General features: G+C 49.1%; 1 protein-coding gene across 9 annotated transcripts in view; it reads left to right on the plus strand.

Annotated features, from left to right (window-relative positions):
* The first annotated feature begins 1,031 nt into the window (after positions 1–1,031).
* Positions 1,032–15,994, plus strand: part of MOCS1 (molybdenum cofactor synthesis 1) — a 44,268-nt gene continuing 29,305 nt past the window's right edge. For 2 of the 9 annotated variants that reach the window (XM_017659805.3, XM_017659813.3), the window contains exons 1-3: positions 1,033–1,229; positions 8,094–8,223; positions 9,667–9,834. In XM_017659805.3, the coding sequence (XP_017515294.3) occupies positions 1,128–1,229; positions 8,094–8,223; positions 9,667–9,834 (400 nt within the window). In that variant the 5' untranslated portion in view covers positions 1,033–1,127. Of the gene's footprint in view, positions 1,230–2,353; positions 2,374–8,093; positions 8,224–9,666; positions 9,835–15,994 lie in introns of those variants that run through there. The other 7 variants (XM_017659808.3, XM_017659809.3, XM_037004640.2 and 4 more) reach the window with 6 other exon arrangements.

Consider the following 15,994-nt stretch of genomic DNA (forward strand, 5'->3'; position numbering starts at 1 on the left):
GATACAAAAGATAGGCTGGTTTGAGTATAATGATTCTTAGTATATAGGTTCATTATTGAGAGTGCACTACCATCCGAAATCTTAGAGAACTATATAGCTCTTTGTTTTTGACAGAAAGAGACCCCTTCCCCTATTCCTGATACACACTGAATCTCGACTTTAGGAATCAAATTGTCCTGGGTTTAAACCACAGTTTTGCCACCTATCAACTATGGCTTTGGGAAAATTACCTAACCTCTCAAAGCCTCATTTTCCTCAGTTGCAAAATTGACATTCTATTAATTGCAGGATTATCACTGAGTATTAAATAATGCCTAGCATGGTGTTTGGTGTCTACAAAGCATTCATTCTATGACCTCTTTCCATATACTCCTTTTTTGAAACGAGGCCAAATTGTTAATGTCCTTTTGGGGCACAGCTGGAGAAGTGTATCTTGAAAGAGGGAGCTGACTATCCTACAACCAAGACCTACAGTACCTTCAAAGGAATGAAATGAATCATAAACGTCCAGAGTTGGATCTTTTTTTTAATATAAAATGTGGATATTCTGTTCACCATGGATTTTTTTCTTGTACTGATTCTGACTTTCACTGGTGTAGTTGATATATAATATTATATTGGTTTCAGGTATACTGCATAGTGATTTGAGAGTTAATCCACATTAGTAACTGCTCACCCCAACTAGTGTAATTACTGTCAACACAGATGTTACAGAACCATTGCCTAAAATCATTTTGGTATAATATTTTAGAGAATAATCTTGACAACCTACTTTTTGGCACCCAAGACAGTGTTTCATTCACCTGGCCCTAGTCCTGCCCCGTCTACATCACTTTGTGTCGGTCACACCACGACCTAAGTCTGGGACCAGAGAAGCCAGAGGAGCGTGTAGGGAAAGACCTGCACAGTTTGAACTAGCGCTTTCCAAGCACTAGAACGGTAACCCACCGGAAAGCTTCAGATGGCGCAACTACAACTCCCAGAAGGCCGCGCGGCACCCTCGCCGATTGGCCGCGCGGGCCCTGCCCCCGCCCCGCCCCTGCCGCGGCGACCTGGGAGGCGAGTTCCGGGCCTGTGTGCTCCCGAATCCGGCTACCCCGTGTCATCTCCGCCGGCCGACACGCTTCATGGCGGCTTGGCCGGTGTCCCGTATGCTACGGCGGGCCCTGAGGCCCAGCGTCCGGAGCTGCAGCTCGGGGGCTCCGGTGGCGCAGCACCGCCCGGGGGAGGTGAGCCTGCTCCCGGGGACGGGGAGGTTGGCGAGCTGCCCCGGACCCCGGGAAGCCCCCGGCCTGGCTGCGGCGCCTCTGGGAGGGTCCCCAGGCGCTCAGCTGGGGACGGGGAGCGGAGTGGAACGATGCGCTCTAGACTGCCCAGTCTCACCCGGCACCCCAGCGCGGGGGGGAGGCCCCTTGCGGTTTTGCTTGAACACCTCCCTGCCCAGGCAGCCAAGCCACCCCTTCCAGGCCCAAGTGACGACCACCGGCGGGCGAGCAGGCAGCCTCTGGGTCCAATGAGATGTCACCCATGCGCCTCGCAGCTCTGCCTCGCAGCCTGCCTCTAACCTAAACACTTTCCTCCTTATCCCCCAGGGGACGCTTTCTGCGTGTGACCAGGTGTTCTTGTGACGCCCTGCTTCACAGCGTGACACGGACTAAAAATGCCACCTTGGTGCCACCAATAGTCAGGTGTCCCTTCTTCAGTCACAGGGTTTTTCACGAGAATGACCTGTCTGTCACTGTTCGGTGTTCTCTCCATTCCCCTAAGGAGAGGCCAGCCTCATTCTAGAACAGAAGGAGCAGGACCCGGGCTCTTCTGGTTAGGAATCCCTTATCTGTGGCACGAGGCTTTGGGTATGCCACCTCAGGCCTTGAGATCACACCTCAGAGTGACTCATGTCTGTGTGAAGTTTGTTGTTCTTTTGTCCATGTGGCCAGGGAGTCATCTGGGAAGAAGTATCTCTATTTGGTGAACCCTCTTTTCTAGACTGATCTGGTCATTCTTTTCCCGTTTCTGAGCATAACATATCATCTCCTGGAATTCATCAGATCATGTGCCCTCCCCCCACCTACCTCCCCTATTGCTCAATGAGGGGGAGGGCCTTGGCCTATGATTTCCCCAAATCTGATCCCTTCAGATCCACAGGCACTATTGCTGGAAAGTGGGGAAGTTTTTCAGTACCCTCGAACTCTGAACTTCATTTGAGGAGAAAATAGGAAAGCAAAGATCCGCCAAAGAGATCTTTTAAAGAACCCAGGAAACAAGGAAGTTTCTTTTCCTTCCTGCCCCTAGTTTATTCCTGGCCTTTCAAGAGAGAACCGTGCTAAGTGACGTCTACGTGGTCTCTCTAGTCCCCACAGCAAACCGAACGTGGTAAGTGGAGTTGGTATTTTCAGGCGAGGGTCTCATCAATGTTCACTTCCCTGGAGTCACAGAGCTGTAAAGTAAGGCAGCAGGACTCAAACTCCAGTGCTCCTGCGTCTTCTCTAGGGGGAGTAGGAGAGCAGCTCCTACCCTTTCCTTGACACCCTGAGGGGAGTGTGATTAGCAAGAAAGAACATAGATTCTGAAGCAGAATGCCTGGATTTGAATCCCAGCCCTACCATCTACTGGATGTGTGGACATCAGCAAGTTCCTTTGCCTCTTGGTGCCTCAGTCTTCTCATCTGTAAAATGGGAGTAATAGTATCTACTTTATAGGGTGGTTATTGGGATTGAAAGAGTTGAGATATGTGCTTAGAACAAAGCCTGGCACACATTAAGTGCTGTGTCATGTTTATGTTTTGATTATCCATGCCAGCACTGGCACATGTTGTGTCCCATTAGTCCCCTCCCACAGGACACTCAGTAGAGTCATTCTGTTGACTCTTTGATCACAGACTTCCTAGTCTGGGCATTCCCTATGAGGGCTATCCTCAGCAGACAGGTGGTTCTTTGAGTGCTGGGCACTTCCCCACCTTCCTAGGTATTTCCCTACAGTGCCTAAGATGGTGCACTGCTGGCAGTGGCATCAGCAGATATTTTTGGCTGTTTGAAACCCAACTAGTGGGGAGGCTTATGGAATAGTAGACAACACTGGACAGGGAGCCCCAAGTTTCACCTGGCTCTTGGGGCTGTCACTTCTCCTCTCTTCATGCCTTTAAAACCAGATGGTTGGACCAGCCCATCTTTCTGCAGTGGGGAAGGGCACATAGTGTCTCTAAGAGACTCTTAGAGATAAGACAAGTCAGGAGAGATGGTGTGCAGCGATAATATCCACAGAGCTTGCTAGTTGGCAGGAGCAGGGGTGGGGGTATCTGGAACCCCATCCTCCCTTCCCTTCCTGCAGGGTACCTTTCCATAGACTCACCACAGAGCCCTGGCCTTCTAGTTTGGGGTGGGAGGTGCTTGGAGAGACAGGGAAAAGCCACTGGGTGCTACATTTGTGTGTCAGAATGTGGGTGTGAGAGAGATGTAAGGTGTGGAATGGGATGTGTCTGTGAGGACAGGGGGAAAAGGGCCTTGGCCTCAGCCCACAGATGGGCAGCTTCTTCAGGAGGTAGGGGGGGATGGTGGCATGTGGGTAATTGGGGAGGTGTGTAGGGGACACACAGCTAACTGCAGTTCTGGTTGGGGTGGCCCAGACAGTCCACTCCACAGGGCTTACCCCAGTCCAGAAGCACTACATCCTTCCCTCCCTCCTCAGGTTCCATTCAGGCTTTGTTGGGGGCAACAGGGGACTGGCCTGCTGCCTTGGGACAGGGACAGGGACAAGGGTGACTCCAGCTGTTCAGGGGGACAGAAAGAAGAAATGTTAGAGAAGGGGTTATGCAGGAAGGAACTGGGTGGGGACAGTAGGAGGGAACAGCAGGGCCTGGCCACTCCCAGGGAAAAAGACCTTTCAGGGTTATCTTGACTTCCAACCTGCCCGGCTCCTCAGAACCTTTGCTTCAGTGAAGTGTGACTATCTGTGCCAGGAGCCATAGGTGTAAAGACCTCACTTTTGGTGGGGAGGGGAGATCTAGGCCTGGGGCTGGGCACTTTGCCAGGTCCCCTCATTTATGAGAGATTAATTTGGCACCCCTGGTGTTCAGCATCCCAAAGAGCAGGTAAATTGGGGCCACTGATATTCGAATTTGGAGTGTGCTCTTTTTCTTCTGAATAACTAACTCTGCTACTCTGTCTGCATTAGAGCTGTTTGGAGCTGGCCTTTATCATTCAAATCAAGCACCCAGGGTTAGGGACTGACTACTGGAGAAGGTACTTTGAAGACAGTATCCCTCCTTAAATGAACTCTTGTATCACTCTTCACCACCCCACTCCACCCTAATCTGCATTGGGTGGGTGAACAAGATATAAACAGTGGCATGTGGTGGTAATCTGCCTAGTGCCTGCTTGCTAGCACTAGTATCCGTGGTCCTGAGGGAGCTCAGATGCCACTTACCCTGCTTTGGGTGGTATATGACAGAAGGTCTAAAACCCCAGCCTTGGCCTCTGTCTCTGTCGTAAAGTAGGGTTGGAAGGTCAGAGCCTTGCAGGCCGGGGGAAGATAACAAGAGTGGGAAAACTAGTTGCAGTACATACGAGTGCTCCCCCAAGAATATTAAATGAACCAGTACCTGTAGGTAGGAATTTTAAGAAAGTAACAGCGATCATATTGAATACCAACCATGTGCCAGGAACTCCTCCAGTCGAGTTAGGTAGAATTACGAGTTTTTGTATGAGGAAACTAAGGCTTAAAGAATTTAGGTGACTTGTTCTATGGCTAGTAATTACCAGGGCCATGCTTGCCACTCGGGTTTACCTACACCCAAAGCCTGTGCCAAGAGCTACAGTAACTTCCCCTAGGTGAAAAGAGCTCCTGACCTGGTGTACCTGGGCCAGGGTTTCCAGCCCAGGCTGCAGCGTAAAAAGCCAAGACGCTTGGGAAGACAACAGAGAAAGCCAAGGCCCTATCCCAGAGCAACTGAGTCAGAATTTTGGAGCGGGCCTCAGGCATCAGTGTGTCATAGAAGCTCTTCAGGTGATTTTGATGAACAAGCAGCATGGAGAACCACTGTATTAAGTGTAGCCATTTGGACAGAGACCAGCCCAGAAATGAATGATAACCCCAATGTAATTGGGTTTTTAACACATGGCCTTTTTTTTGGATTAGGGACTAGCCTGTTTGCTCACGGACACAGTGACTTGGCTCATGCTACTGCGTACTGCGTAGACACCAGGATACCGAGTCGACACCAGGATACCGAGTCAGGCCAGGGGGAGACAGTCCTGTCCAGGCTGGGGTCCCGGGAATGGGAGCAGCTCAGGGTGGTCTGCTATTCCTGACAGGTCCCAGTCCTTCGCTGTCTACCCTGCCTGGTAGTTCCCTCTGTGCCCTGGACTCCTTTGACTGGGGCTGATATTTTTTCCTCCAGGGAGTTTAAGGAAAAGGGGAAAAAACTGGAAGACTGAAAGTAGGACATGCAATGTTGGAGGAGAGAAGAGGCAGGGATAAGGCTTGTTAATATCCAAGAGAGGAGTTTGCAAGCCTGAGAGTGTGTGTTGGGGGCGGGTGTGTGGCCATGCCAGATATTGGCAGTACAGAGTCTGAATGAATCTAGATAAGGTCACTCCAGGTCTCAAAAGTGAAATCTGGCCTGGCCCTGCCAGGGCCAGAACAGCATGCCTAATTGCATTCCCTTTGCACCACCGCCCTGTTTGCTCTCCTGTTTCTGCTGAGTCATACTCCATGGTCCGCTCACTGCTCCTGGACTTACCCCTGGATTTATTTTGGCTCTTCCCTTCCCCAGTCACTCCCGCCCCCAGTATGTGTCACGCAGGGAATGGGGTCGGGTGGGAGGGGGGAGGGTGCGTCTGGGCAAGTGAGAATTGGGGTTTAGGGTGACCAACAACTTACTGAATTGCAAACAGCTGTTGATGGGGAAGAAGGTGCAACTCTGCCATAAATCTGGATTCTCAGTTATCTGATATACCGGCCTCTGGTGGCCAGTGAGACTTGACTTTGTAATGTCCCCTGCCCTACTCACAAGGCTAAGTGGTGGAGAGGCAGTGGACTGAGTAGGGAGGGAGGTATTGCTTTGCATTTCAGAAAAGTGACTGCTGCTTACTTGTCTTGTGACTGTGAGCAGAGCTTCTCAGAGGACATGGGAAGCTGGTCTTGGAGTGTGCAGAGTGAGGTCAGTTTTATGGACCCAGGAAAATCACAGAAGCTTCCCCACATACTCCCCCTCACATCCCTCCTATCTCCCTAGTCAGTCAATGGCCCTTGACCCGGGCTGCGCATTAGAGGCACCTGGAGAGATTAAAAACGCAAGCATTCAGAGATTCCAATTCCATTGCTCTCCAGTGGAATTTTTTTCTACATTCCCCAGAGGGGTCTAACATGCAGCTTGAAGACGTCACTGAAGCAAATGTTTCTTCTGCCTGGATGCAGGCGGACAGTTACCCTGGAGGGCCTGAGGCCTTCTGCTGTCTTAGGTAACAAGTCATGATAATCTTAGGCATTTACCTACCAGCTTCTTGACTCCCTCCTCTTCTCTTACCTTGGCTCATAATTGTGTTCTTTACAATGAAGAAAACTGGCCCCGCAGAGTTAGGAACTTCCCCAGTATGTCAGGCCACACCAGACCCAAGAGCTTCCTGTCCCAGCCCAGAGCCCTGTCCGTAGACCACATGAGTAACTGCCAGGGTCATGATTTCTTCATTCTAAAGATTCTAAACAGATGACTTCTCCCTGCCCTGGGTACCATCCCGTGTACCTTCTTGGACTCGCCTTGTCCAATTGGAATAATTTAGAATTTGGAATCAGAAGACCTGGATTTGAGTCCTAGTTTTGCCAAGGGTCCTCTTGGACCCCATCTGAGCCTTAGTTATAATAATCCTTTACAGTGTAGGTGTGGGAACTGAGCAGAGAACATTCTTTGGGAGCTTTAAGATGCTTTGTAAATGTTCCTTCCAAGGAGCAATTATCTCATTAGCATGTGTCAAGACTTGGGGTTGTGCTCTCAAGGCAGGGGATCAGATAGATCAAACTTGGGAAAGGGCGGAACTGCCTGCTCCTTCCTCTCCCAGGTGAGCTGGGGCCTTGTAGGGAGCCTCCAGAAATCTCCTCCCCTTCAGTGCCAACAATGGGTGCCTAATCCTTCCTTCTGGCAGTGGGTGGGGGTGAGGGCTAAAGACTGGAGCTGTCTCTGCTCGGGGCTAGTGCAGTGGTCATCCAGCCCCTCCACCTGCCCGCCCTGGGAGCTGATGGCCGCATCCCTTCTGCAGGTCTCCCTGGCTGTGCTGTCCTTGCGCCAGAGGCTGTCTGCATAAGGGGAGCCCTCCCCCGTGGGTGTACGTTCCCCAGCTGGGTGTAACACTCAGCTGCTCCTGCTAGCCTGGCTGGTTGGCTCCTGCTGGGCAATGGGGAGGCCCCAGGGAGCCCAGCCAGCAGGGTGCTAGTTATAGGGCAGGCCACCTGAGTGATACGCGGCCCCCACAGTTAGGGACTTTGCTTTGAGCTCCCTCTGTCTCCCATTGTAAGGTCAGGAATGGGAAGCCCAGGCTGGAGAAGTGGCTCACCAACTCCGAGGCAGTGCAGTAGCTGTGGCCCAGGCCACCATACCTCTGTACCATCCCCCTCCTCCCTCCTGAATATGCTCGCCAGTTGGCATGGCTGCCAGGTGCCAAGTGGCACATTCTCTCCCAGTGTACCTGTCCATGGGGTTGGAGTTGTTTGTTCCTGGACAGGCTTCCCTTGAGGGAGAGAGTAGGCAGCAGGATCATGACGGGGAGAAGTGGGGGATATGGTTGGGATTAATGCCCTTCCCTCTGTCTTGCTGCCAAACCGGCAGACAGTGTATCGCTACAGAGGTCTGTGCCCCAGGACCCAGTGTTGGGTCCTTGGGGGCAGGTCCTTCCCTTCAGGCTGTTGCTCAATCTGTGAGTGAGAAGAATTCCAGGTCACCCCAGACCATAGAGCTCCCATGGGCCGGAAGGTCAGAAGTGCTGTACAGATGTCGGAGATGAGGGAGGGCGGTTGAGGGGAGGGGAATGTGTCCCCAGGTGGGCTCCCCGCGCCTCATCCCTCAGCCTGCGTACAGAGGCCCACATGTCCCACTGTCGTTGCAGGAGCTGTCCCAGGGCCCGAGGCAGTTCCTGAGGGAGCATGCAGCCCCCTTCTCTGCCTTCCTCACCGACAGCTTCGGCAGGCAACACAGCTACCTGCGCATATCCCTCACCGAGAGGTGCAACCTCAGATGTAAGTCGCCTTCCGGGGCCCTCTCTGGGCCCCTGTCCCTCTGCCGAAACAGCTTCTGAAATCTTACCACATCCAGGAGTCCTTCTCAATCCTCCCAGTTCCCCTTTCTAACTTCACCCACCCTTCCTTGCTTGCCAGGTGGGGCTAAGGGCAGTATAGGGGTCAAGGTTGAGTTTTATGATCCTGGCGGCTGCTTTCTACCTAGGATGAGATTTGAGAACAGTTTGCTGTTGGGTTTAGGATTAAGATTGGACCTGGATCTCATTCTCCAGGGCTCTGCCTCCCTCCTGTTTCCTGCAGTTGCCAAAGTTCAGGAGATGGCCAACGGTGGGCATGGGAGTGCTGGACTGTAAACATGTGAGATGCACAGCCACATCCCCGGCCAACACTGCTGGCTGTAGAGACACCCCAGTCTCAAGGCAGAGGGATAGGGCCAGGCTGATACACGGAGTACTCATTCCATAACCCCCTAGGAGCCCTCTAGGGGCATATCCACTGCTGGAGGCACTCCCAGAGTTATTCCTCCCTCCCTTCCCTCCCCTACCCCTCTCTCCTTCCCGCCTTCCACTGTAGCTCACAATAAGAAATATGTTTACTTCATGGTCTAATAAATACATGTGTTATAGTAAATGCTTTACCAAACACTACTCACTACATGTAGGACTGATGTTCTGATATTCTTCAGTCTAATATTTTATCTTAAAAGATCAAATCAGGACCCTTTCTAATTTGGCTAAGTGATCCTTTAACAGATCTTGACCCAGTCCTTGATAAACCTGTACCACAGGGACTGATGGTGGGGGCTGGCAGCCTACCCCCACCAGGCCCACCTCATGTACCCCATTCTGCCTTCTCACCCTGCACAAGTAGTACCTCAGTTTTCCGACCTGTACACGGGGACTGGTGATAGCCTGGGTATGAGAACACCTGTAGCTGCCCAGGAGAGCAGTTTGTGCCAGGCCCAAGAGGGCTTTCAGCCTCTCACTTCATGACACACACACAGAGTGGTGACCATTTGCCAAATAGACAAAATGAAAGAGAATGAACAGTGTCAGAAGGAATGGGCCCAGGGCCCTGGCCTTCCACGCAACCTGTGCCTAGCTGCCCATCACGCCGAGGGAATCAGCATGTTGGCATCCCCCTACCTCAAGCTAGGCTTGCTCTCAGCCTGGTGCATCACCTTTACCCCATGCCTGTGGCCTCCCCACTTAGGGACAGTAAGGCAGATGGGGCAGGGGGTGTTAACTTTTTATAGATAAGAAAGGTGAGGCCCAGGAGAACCTGGCCTAGGGTTTGTTCCTTCTCAAGTTCAGTGAGGTCTCCCCTCACCGGCCAGATTGGGGCCAGGACAAATGTATGGCCGTTGGGGGAGTTGGGGACGTGAGACTCGGGCCTAATAGCTGTAATCATTTCCTCCCTCTATGGCCCCTCCCTTCCCCTCAGGTCAATACTGCATGCCCGAAGAGGGGGTCTCCCTGACTCCCAAGGCTGACCTGCTGACCACAGAGGAGATCCTGACCCTTGCACGGCTCTTTGTGAAAGAAGGTATAGACAAGATCCGGCTTACAGGTGGAGAGCCCCTCATCCGGCCAGATGTGGTAGACATCGTGGGTGAGTCAGACAGAACTGTCACCACTTTTCCTGGCTCCTGCCCCAGCAGCTGGACTGCAGTATTAATATTAATATTGGCAGCTACCTAACACATAGAGCATGGTGCTCACTTAGTCCTGCCACCCTCTGAGATGGCTACCATTATTATTCCCATTTTGTTAAGAAATGAGACACAGAGAAGTTCATTCACTTACCCAAGGTCATAAAGCTAGTAAGTGGCAGAGCCCAGTGGCTTGCCCTCACATTTAGACTGGAGTCCTCGCCAGGTCTGTGGTCCCATGTGCTCTTGCTCCTGCGGACCTAGACCTCTTTCTGCCCCTCTGTTTCCCTCCCTCTCTCCATTCACACTGCCAGGCCTTTGCACTTGCACTTCCATTTTTGGGGGGTGGGGAAGAAGCACAGGGCTCACTGCTTGCCTCATGCTTGACTCTGCACAAAGTCCTTTCCTTGGGGAGGCATCCTTCACCACTCTAGCTAAAGTATATCCTCACATAGACAGCCCAGCCACTTTCTGCTCTAGGAGTTGGCAAGCTGTAGCTCACCTCACGTTGCCTAATCTGGGCCACCACCTGTTTTCGTATGGCCTACAAGCTAAGAATGGTTTATTATACTTCTCAATGGTTAGGAAAAAATTGAAACAATAATAATTTGTGACACATGACAATGACAATGAAATCCTAAATTCACTGTCCATTAATAAAGTTTTATTGGAACATAGCCATGTCCACTCATTTACATGTTTCCCATGACTGCTTCTGCAGAGTTGAAGAGTTGCAACAAAGCCCATATTGGGCAGCAAAGCCAAAAACATTTTCCATTTGGCCTTTTGCAGAGAACATGTGCTGACTCCTACCTATTCCCTTATGCTGCTTTATTTTTCATAGAATTTGTCTCATCTAGACAGTATGTTATGTGATTGTATGTTTATATTTTTCTTTGTTATGGTCTGTCTCATCCATTAACTAGCATGAAAGCTCTCGGGGAGTTGTGGCAGGTTTTGTTCACAGCCATGCTCCCAGCACCTGGAACTCACGTGACACATAGTCGGTGCTCACTGATATTTGTTAGATGAAGAGGGTCCACACTGCAATCTCTGAAGCACTGCATACCTGTGTGTGAATCTCGGCTGTACCTCTTTCAGCAGCTAACCTTTGGGCAACTTTTAAGTCCATTCTAAGCCTCTGGGCAGAGGTAGTACCTCCCTTATAGGGTTGATCTTAGAGGAAATGAGAAGGAAATGCATGCCCAGCACATGACCAGTACTCTGTAAGGGGTGCCCTTTAGGGCCCCCTGCCACGCACTGCTTCTAAATCCCCAGATCAGGCAGAGAGAGAGAGACCTTTGCTCATTTAATTAGATGATGAAATCAGAGGAAAATAAGGTTCCATGTTCATGATTGCTGGATCAATACCCACACCCCTCACGCCAGCTGCTCTGGGTGGTATCTCCCAACCCTTGGTCCTCTGTCTCATTCACTGGCCCAGTGAATGCGCCCTGGAGTGCCTCCTTGTGTGCCTGGGAGCACAGCAGTGAATGAGCCACAGGCTCCACTGAGGACCCACAGTCCACTGGCACAGCGGCGCCAGCCCAGCCATCTGACAAGGACTGAGCAAGGCGAGCGGGTCAGGCACTGTGGGAGCCCCAGGAAAGGGCCCAGAGACCCCTGTGCCCTTTCCTCCCTCTTTTCCTGTGGCCTGCTCCCTCCAGCCCCCACTGGTCACTTGACCTGGGATCCTGCCATAGTCCCTGTGCTGGGCCCTCGGCCCTAGGAGAGCTGCCCCACTGTTCCCAGGGGGTCCTCAGAGCTGAAAGGCAGCCAGGGTTCCAGGAGAGGGCTGAGCCTGCTGAATCAGGCTGGCTGCCTGGCCCAGCCCCTTGTTCTGGTTACTCCATCTGCCCTCTGGTACGGGCTCCACACTCCATCCCTGTGCTTTGCACTAGGGCCGATGGGAGAGTGGGAACATGGGGATCACTGCTGGTCAGAGGGATGACTGAGCAAGGTGGGAGGGCGCAGAGCTCTCCTCAGAAGCACCCAGTAGGGCATAGTGGGAAGAATGAGAGCAAGTCTGCAGCCCTGTTCCCACTCCACCGCTGCTCTGGCCACGAACTTGGGCAGCTTTCTTCCTCAGTGCCTTTACCGCTGTGATGGTGCACCTTCATTGGTCCTGGCTGTTAGTGTGGGGTTGCCAGCATTGATCAATGCACGGGTACTAGTTAGGACAAGGCCTGGCTGCAGTGACCTGTTTCAGAGGCTGTTCTGCTCCCTGGGAGTGGGTGTTGATGGGGAAAGACCAACTCCTCCCTCCCCACCACATCCGAGCTCCCAAATGGTTGGCAGCTGCAGAGCCTTGAATTTCTCTGTGTTGCGCTTGCTGACACTGTTAAATCTCTCAGTGTAGCTCCTTTGATCTTCCCTGAAGTACTGCTTCAGAGTAAAGCTGCCCTGAAGGTCAGGGCAGATGGTGCTAGTGGGGAAGGAGGCAAGGGTGAGGGGAGGGAACAGCAGGTAGAGCTGGGTCCCCACCCTCCTGGAGGAGAGCTTTGAGGCATCCCACCCAGGGGGCAGGGTGGGAGGGTTGCTTGTTTCTCTGAGCCCTGCTGTCCTGATCACTTTGGGTCCCTGGCAGAAGCACTGTCAGCCTGGGGCCTGGGGTCACAGAACCCCCCACCGGTAGATGGCTCAGCCCTCTGTAATCTTTGTGATTCCCCTCTCCCAGGCCCTAGAGTCTCCTGGCAGGTCCCCAGCCCAGCTGGTGTGTGAACAAGTTCCTCCACCCCTTCTTTTCAGCTAAGCTAAGTTTAAAATAGCCCTGCCCAACAGAACCTTCCAAGATGACAGAATGGAACCGGTCTGTATCTATGTTGTCTGATACAGTAGCCAGTAGCCACATGTAGCCTTGAGCATTGATACGTGACTGCTGTGAGGAGGAGTTGAATTTGTAGCAATTTAAATAGCCACAGGGCCAGTGGCTGCTATGGCAGATAGTAAAAGTCTGAGATTTTCCAAAAGAAATAAGAAAATAGGGAATTAAGTATACTACACTATGATAGCTGTGGAGGAGTTGGATCCTAACTTGAAGAATGACTTGTCACTGCCAGATGAGCTATGATTGCTTAAGAATCCCTCAGTCCTGAGGCCTTTTTATGTTGTTTCCACCCCCCTCTTGTCTCCCTCTCCCTTCCACTGTTTTGAAGAAACAGGGAGCATCCTGATCTCACAGTTTAAAGCCTGAAGGAGAGCCACTGAGGGTTTTTAAAAAGATGTGAAGTTTTCTGTTTTATTTTTTATAGTTACTGGTTGCATAGAAGTCAGTTAAATCATTATCCTTGGTTCACGAGAGAGACTCATCATTGGTCCATGCATGGCCTATTTTACTTTATTCATACTAATTTATTTACATGTTTTAATAATGTTATGAATGCCTAAGGAAACCCACCACCCCACCACCCCACTGGCCCAGAACACCCGCCAGTGTTCTGGGCAAGAATCAGAACACTGGCGATAAATTTCAACCATCTATGTGGACTTTGCACCCTTGTACCTCCACACCCAGAAGGAAACCCTGCTTTTTAAAAATGAAATGTTGTGTTTGAACTCTGTAAGCATCATGCTGAGTGTGGTCTTTCAGGGCTTACTTTTTTGACACAACTGCAATTCATACATGTCATCTTAAGTTGCAGTTCCTTTTCTCTGTGACCTCCTATTCCATTGGGTGAACGTACGACACTTTATCCTGTTAGTGCGCATCCAGGCTGCTTCCAGTTTTTTGATATTATAAACAGTGCTGCTTTACACATCTTTGTTCTCACTCAGGTGTCCTCGTATACAGTTTCCTGGGAAGTGGAGTTGCTGTGTTATAGAATATGTGAATGTTTAACTACAGAAAGCAATTTGGCATTATCTTTAAAGTGGTTGTACCAGTTTACGCTCTCACCAGTAGAACATGAGATCCTTCTGAACAACATCCCCCCAACACTCAATATTATTCTGGATTGTTGGTAAACAGGTACAAATTAAGACCAAATAAAATACTGTTTTATACTTCCCTGTTTAAGAATGAGGTCAGGCATCTCTTCACATGCTCATTAGCCATATACATTTCTTTTTTGAATGTGATACCACATCAAGTCTTTCACCCATTTTTGCATTTGGTTGTCCTTTCATAAAAGCTCTTTATATGTGTTGCAGTTGTTTCCTCCCAGTTCGAAAAAATTAGCCACATTTTTTGTAACAATTCTTTTGATTGATAGCAGGTCTTAAATTTGTCAGTTTTGTCTTTTATAGGTAGTGTTTTTTCTGTTTTGTTAATGAAACACTTCACACAAGGTAAACAACTATCTATGTTCCCACTAAAACATTTAAAGTTTTGCTTTTTGTGTTTAAGTCCTTAGTTCATCTGTAGATGAATTTGAGAAATCCAATTTCATATTTTCCCAAATGATAGCCATTTTCTCGAATTTCTTTTTCTTGAATAGTCTCCACTTCCTCTATAATCTACAAGTATACACTGATCTGTTTGGGGCTCTGTTCTGTTGTTTTGCTTAGTTTGTTCATCTGTATGCCAGTATCATACAGCCTTAGTTATGGTAGCCTCATACTAAGTCCCTTATCTGATAGGGTAAGTCCTTCTTAGTCTTCTTCAGCAGTGCTTTAGCTATACTAAGCTTTGTCCATTAAATTTTAGAATCAAGTTACCAAATTCCATGGAAAATTCTGTTGGGATTTTTTTTAATTGTTTTAAAATACACATAGTATCAAATTTACCATCTTAACCATTTTTAATGTTGTGTACTCATTACCACCATCCACCTCCATAATACGTTTCATCTTGTAAATTCGAAAGCCTATACCTACTAACCAATAACTGCCCATTTTCCCCTATCCTCCAGCCCCTGAGCCACCACTATGCTTTCTGCCTTTTGACTTTGGCTACTTGAAGAACCTCATATAAGGGGAATCATATAGTATTTGTCTTTTTGTGACTGGCTTATTTCATTTAGCAAAGTGTCTTCCAAGTTCATCCATGTTATAGCATACTGCAGAATTTCCTTTCTTTTTAAAGGCTGAGTGATACTCCATGGTGAGAGACTATACCACATTTTGGTAATCCATGCATCAGTCAGTTTGGGTTGATTCTATGTTTTAGCTTTTGTGAATAATGCTGCTATAAACATGGGTGTAGAAATATCTCTTTGAGATATGGATTTGAAAGATATAGTAGATGTATATTTGCTGAGTCATATGGTAGTTCTGTTCTTAATTTTTTTCTTTTTTTGAGAGGGCATCTCTATATTTATTGATCAAATGGTTGTTAACAACAATAAAATTCTGTATAGGGGACTCAATGCAAAATCATTAATCAACCCCAAGCCTAATTCTCAACAGTCTCCAATCTTCTGAAGCATAACGAACAAGTTCTTACATGGTGAACAAATTCTTACATAGTGAATAAGTTCTTATATGGTGAACAGTGCAAGGGCAGTCATCACAGAAACTTTCGGTTTTGATCATGCGTTATGAACTAGAAACAATCAGGTTAAATATTATTCGTTTGATTTTTATACTTGATTTATATGTGAATCCCACATTTCTCCCTTATTATTATTAATACTATTATTATTATGTTTTAATAAAATGCTGAAGTGGTAGGTAGATGCAAGATAAAGGTAGAAAATATAGTTTAGTGCTGTAAGAGGGCAAATGTAGTGCCTATGGACTAAGTTTTAATCCAAGCTAGACAAGGACAACAGAACATCCACAGATGCTGAAGATTTCTCTCAAAACAGAGGGGGTGAGGTTCTAAGCCTCACCTCTGTTGATCCCCAATTTCTCACCTGATGGCCCCCCTGCGACTGTACCTGTCTTAGGTTGTTCCTCCCTTGAGGAAACTTACCCGTCTCTGGCTAACCAGTCATCTTCCGGGGCCATACAGGGAAATGTAAAGTTGGTAAGTGAGAGAGAAGCCATATTGTTTGAAAAGGTTAGCTTTTTACTTCTTTGCAGATTTATGCCCTGTGGCTTCTATGCCCAGCATTTGTCTTGAGGTATCTTTACCACTTGGAAGAATTATGATACTCAGTAATTTCGATATGAGGCATGAATTCTACTTAAGGGTTGTAATTAGGAAGGAAGAAGAAAAGCTATAGAAGTAGCAGATGG

This window comes from Manis javanica, chromosome 16, assembly GCF_040802235.1.
Source record: "Manis javanica isolate MJ-LG chromosome 16, MJ_LKY, whole genome shotgun sequence".
NCBI classification, from domain to species: domain Eukaryota; kingdom Metazoa; phylum Chordata; class Mammalia; order Pholidota; family Manidae; genus Manis; species Manis javanica.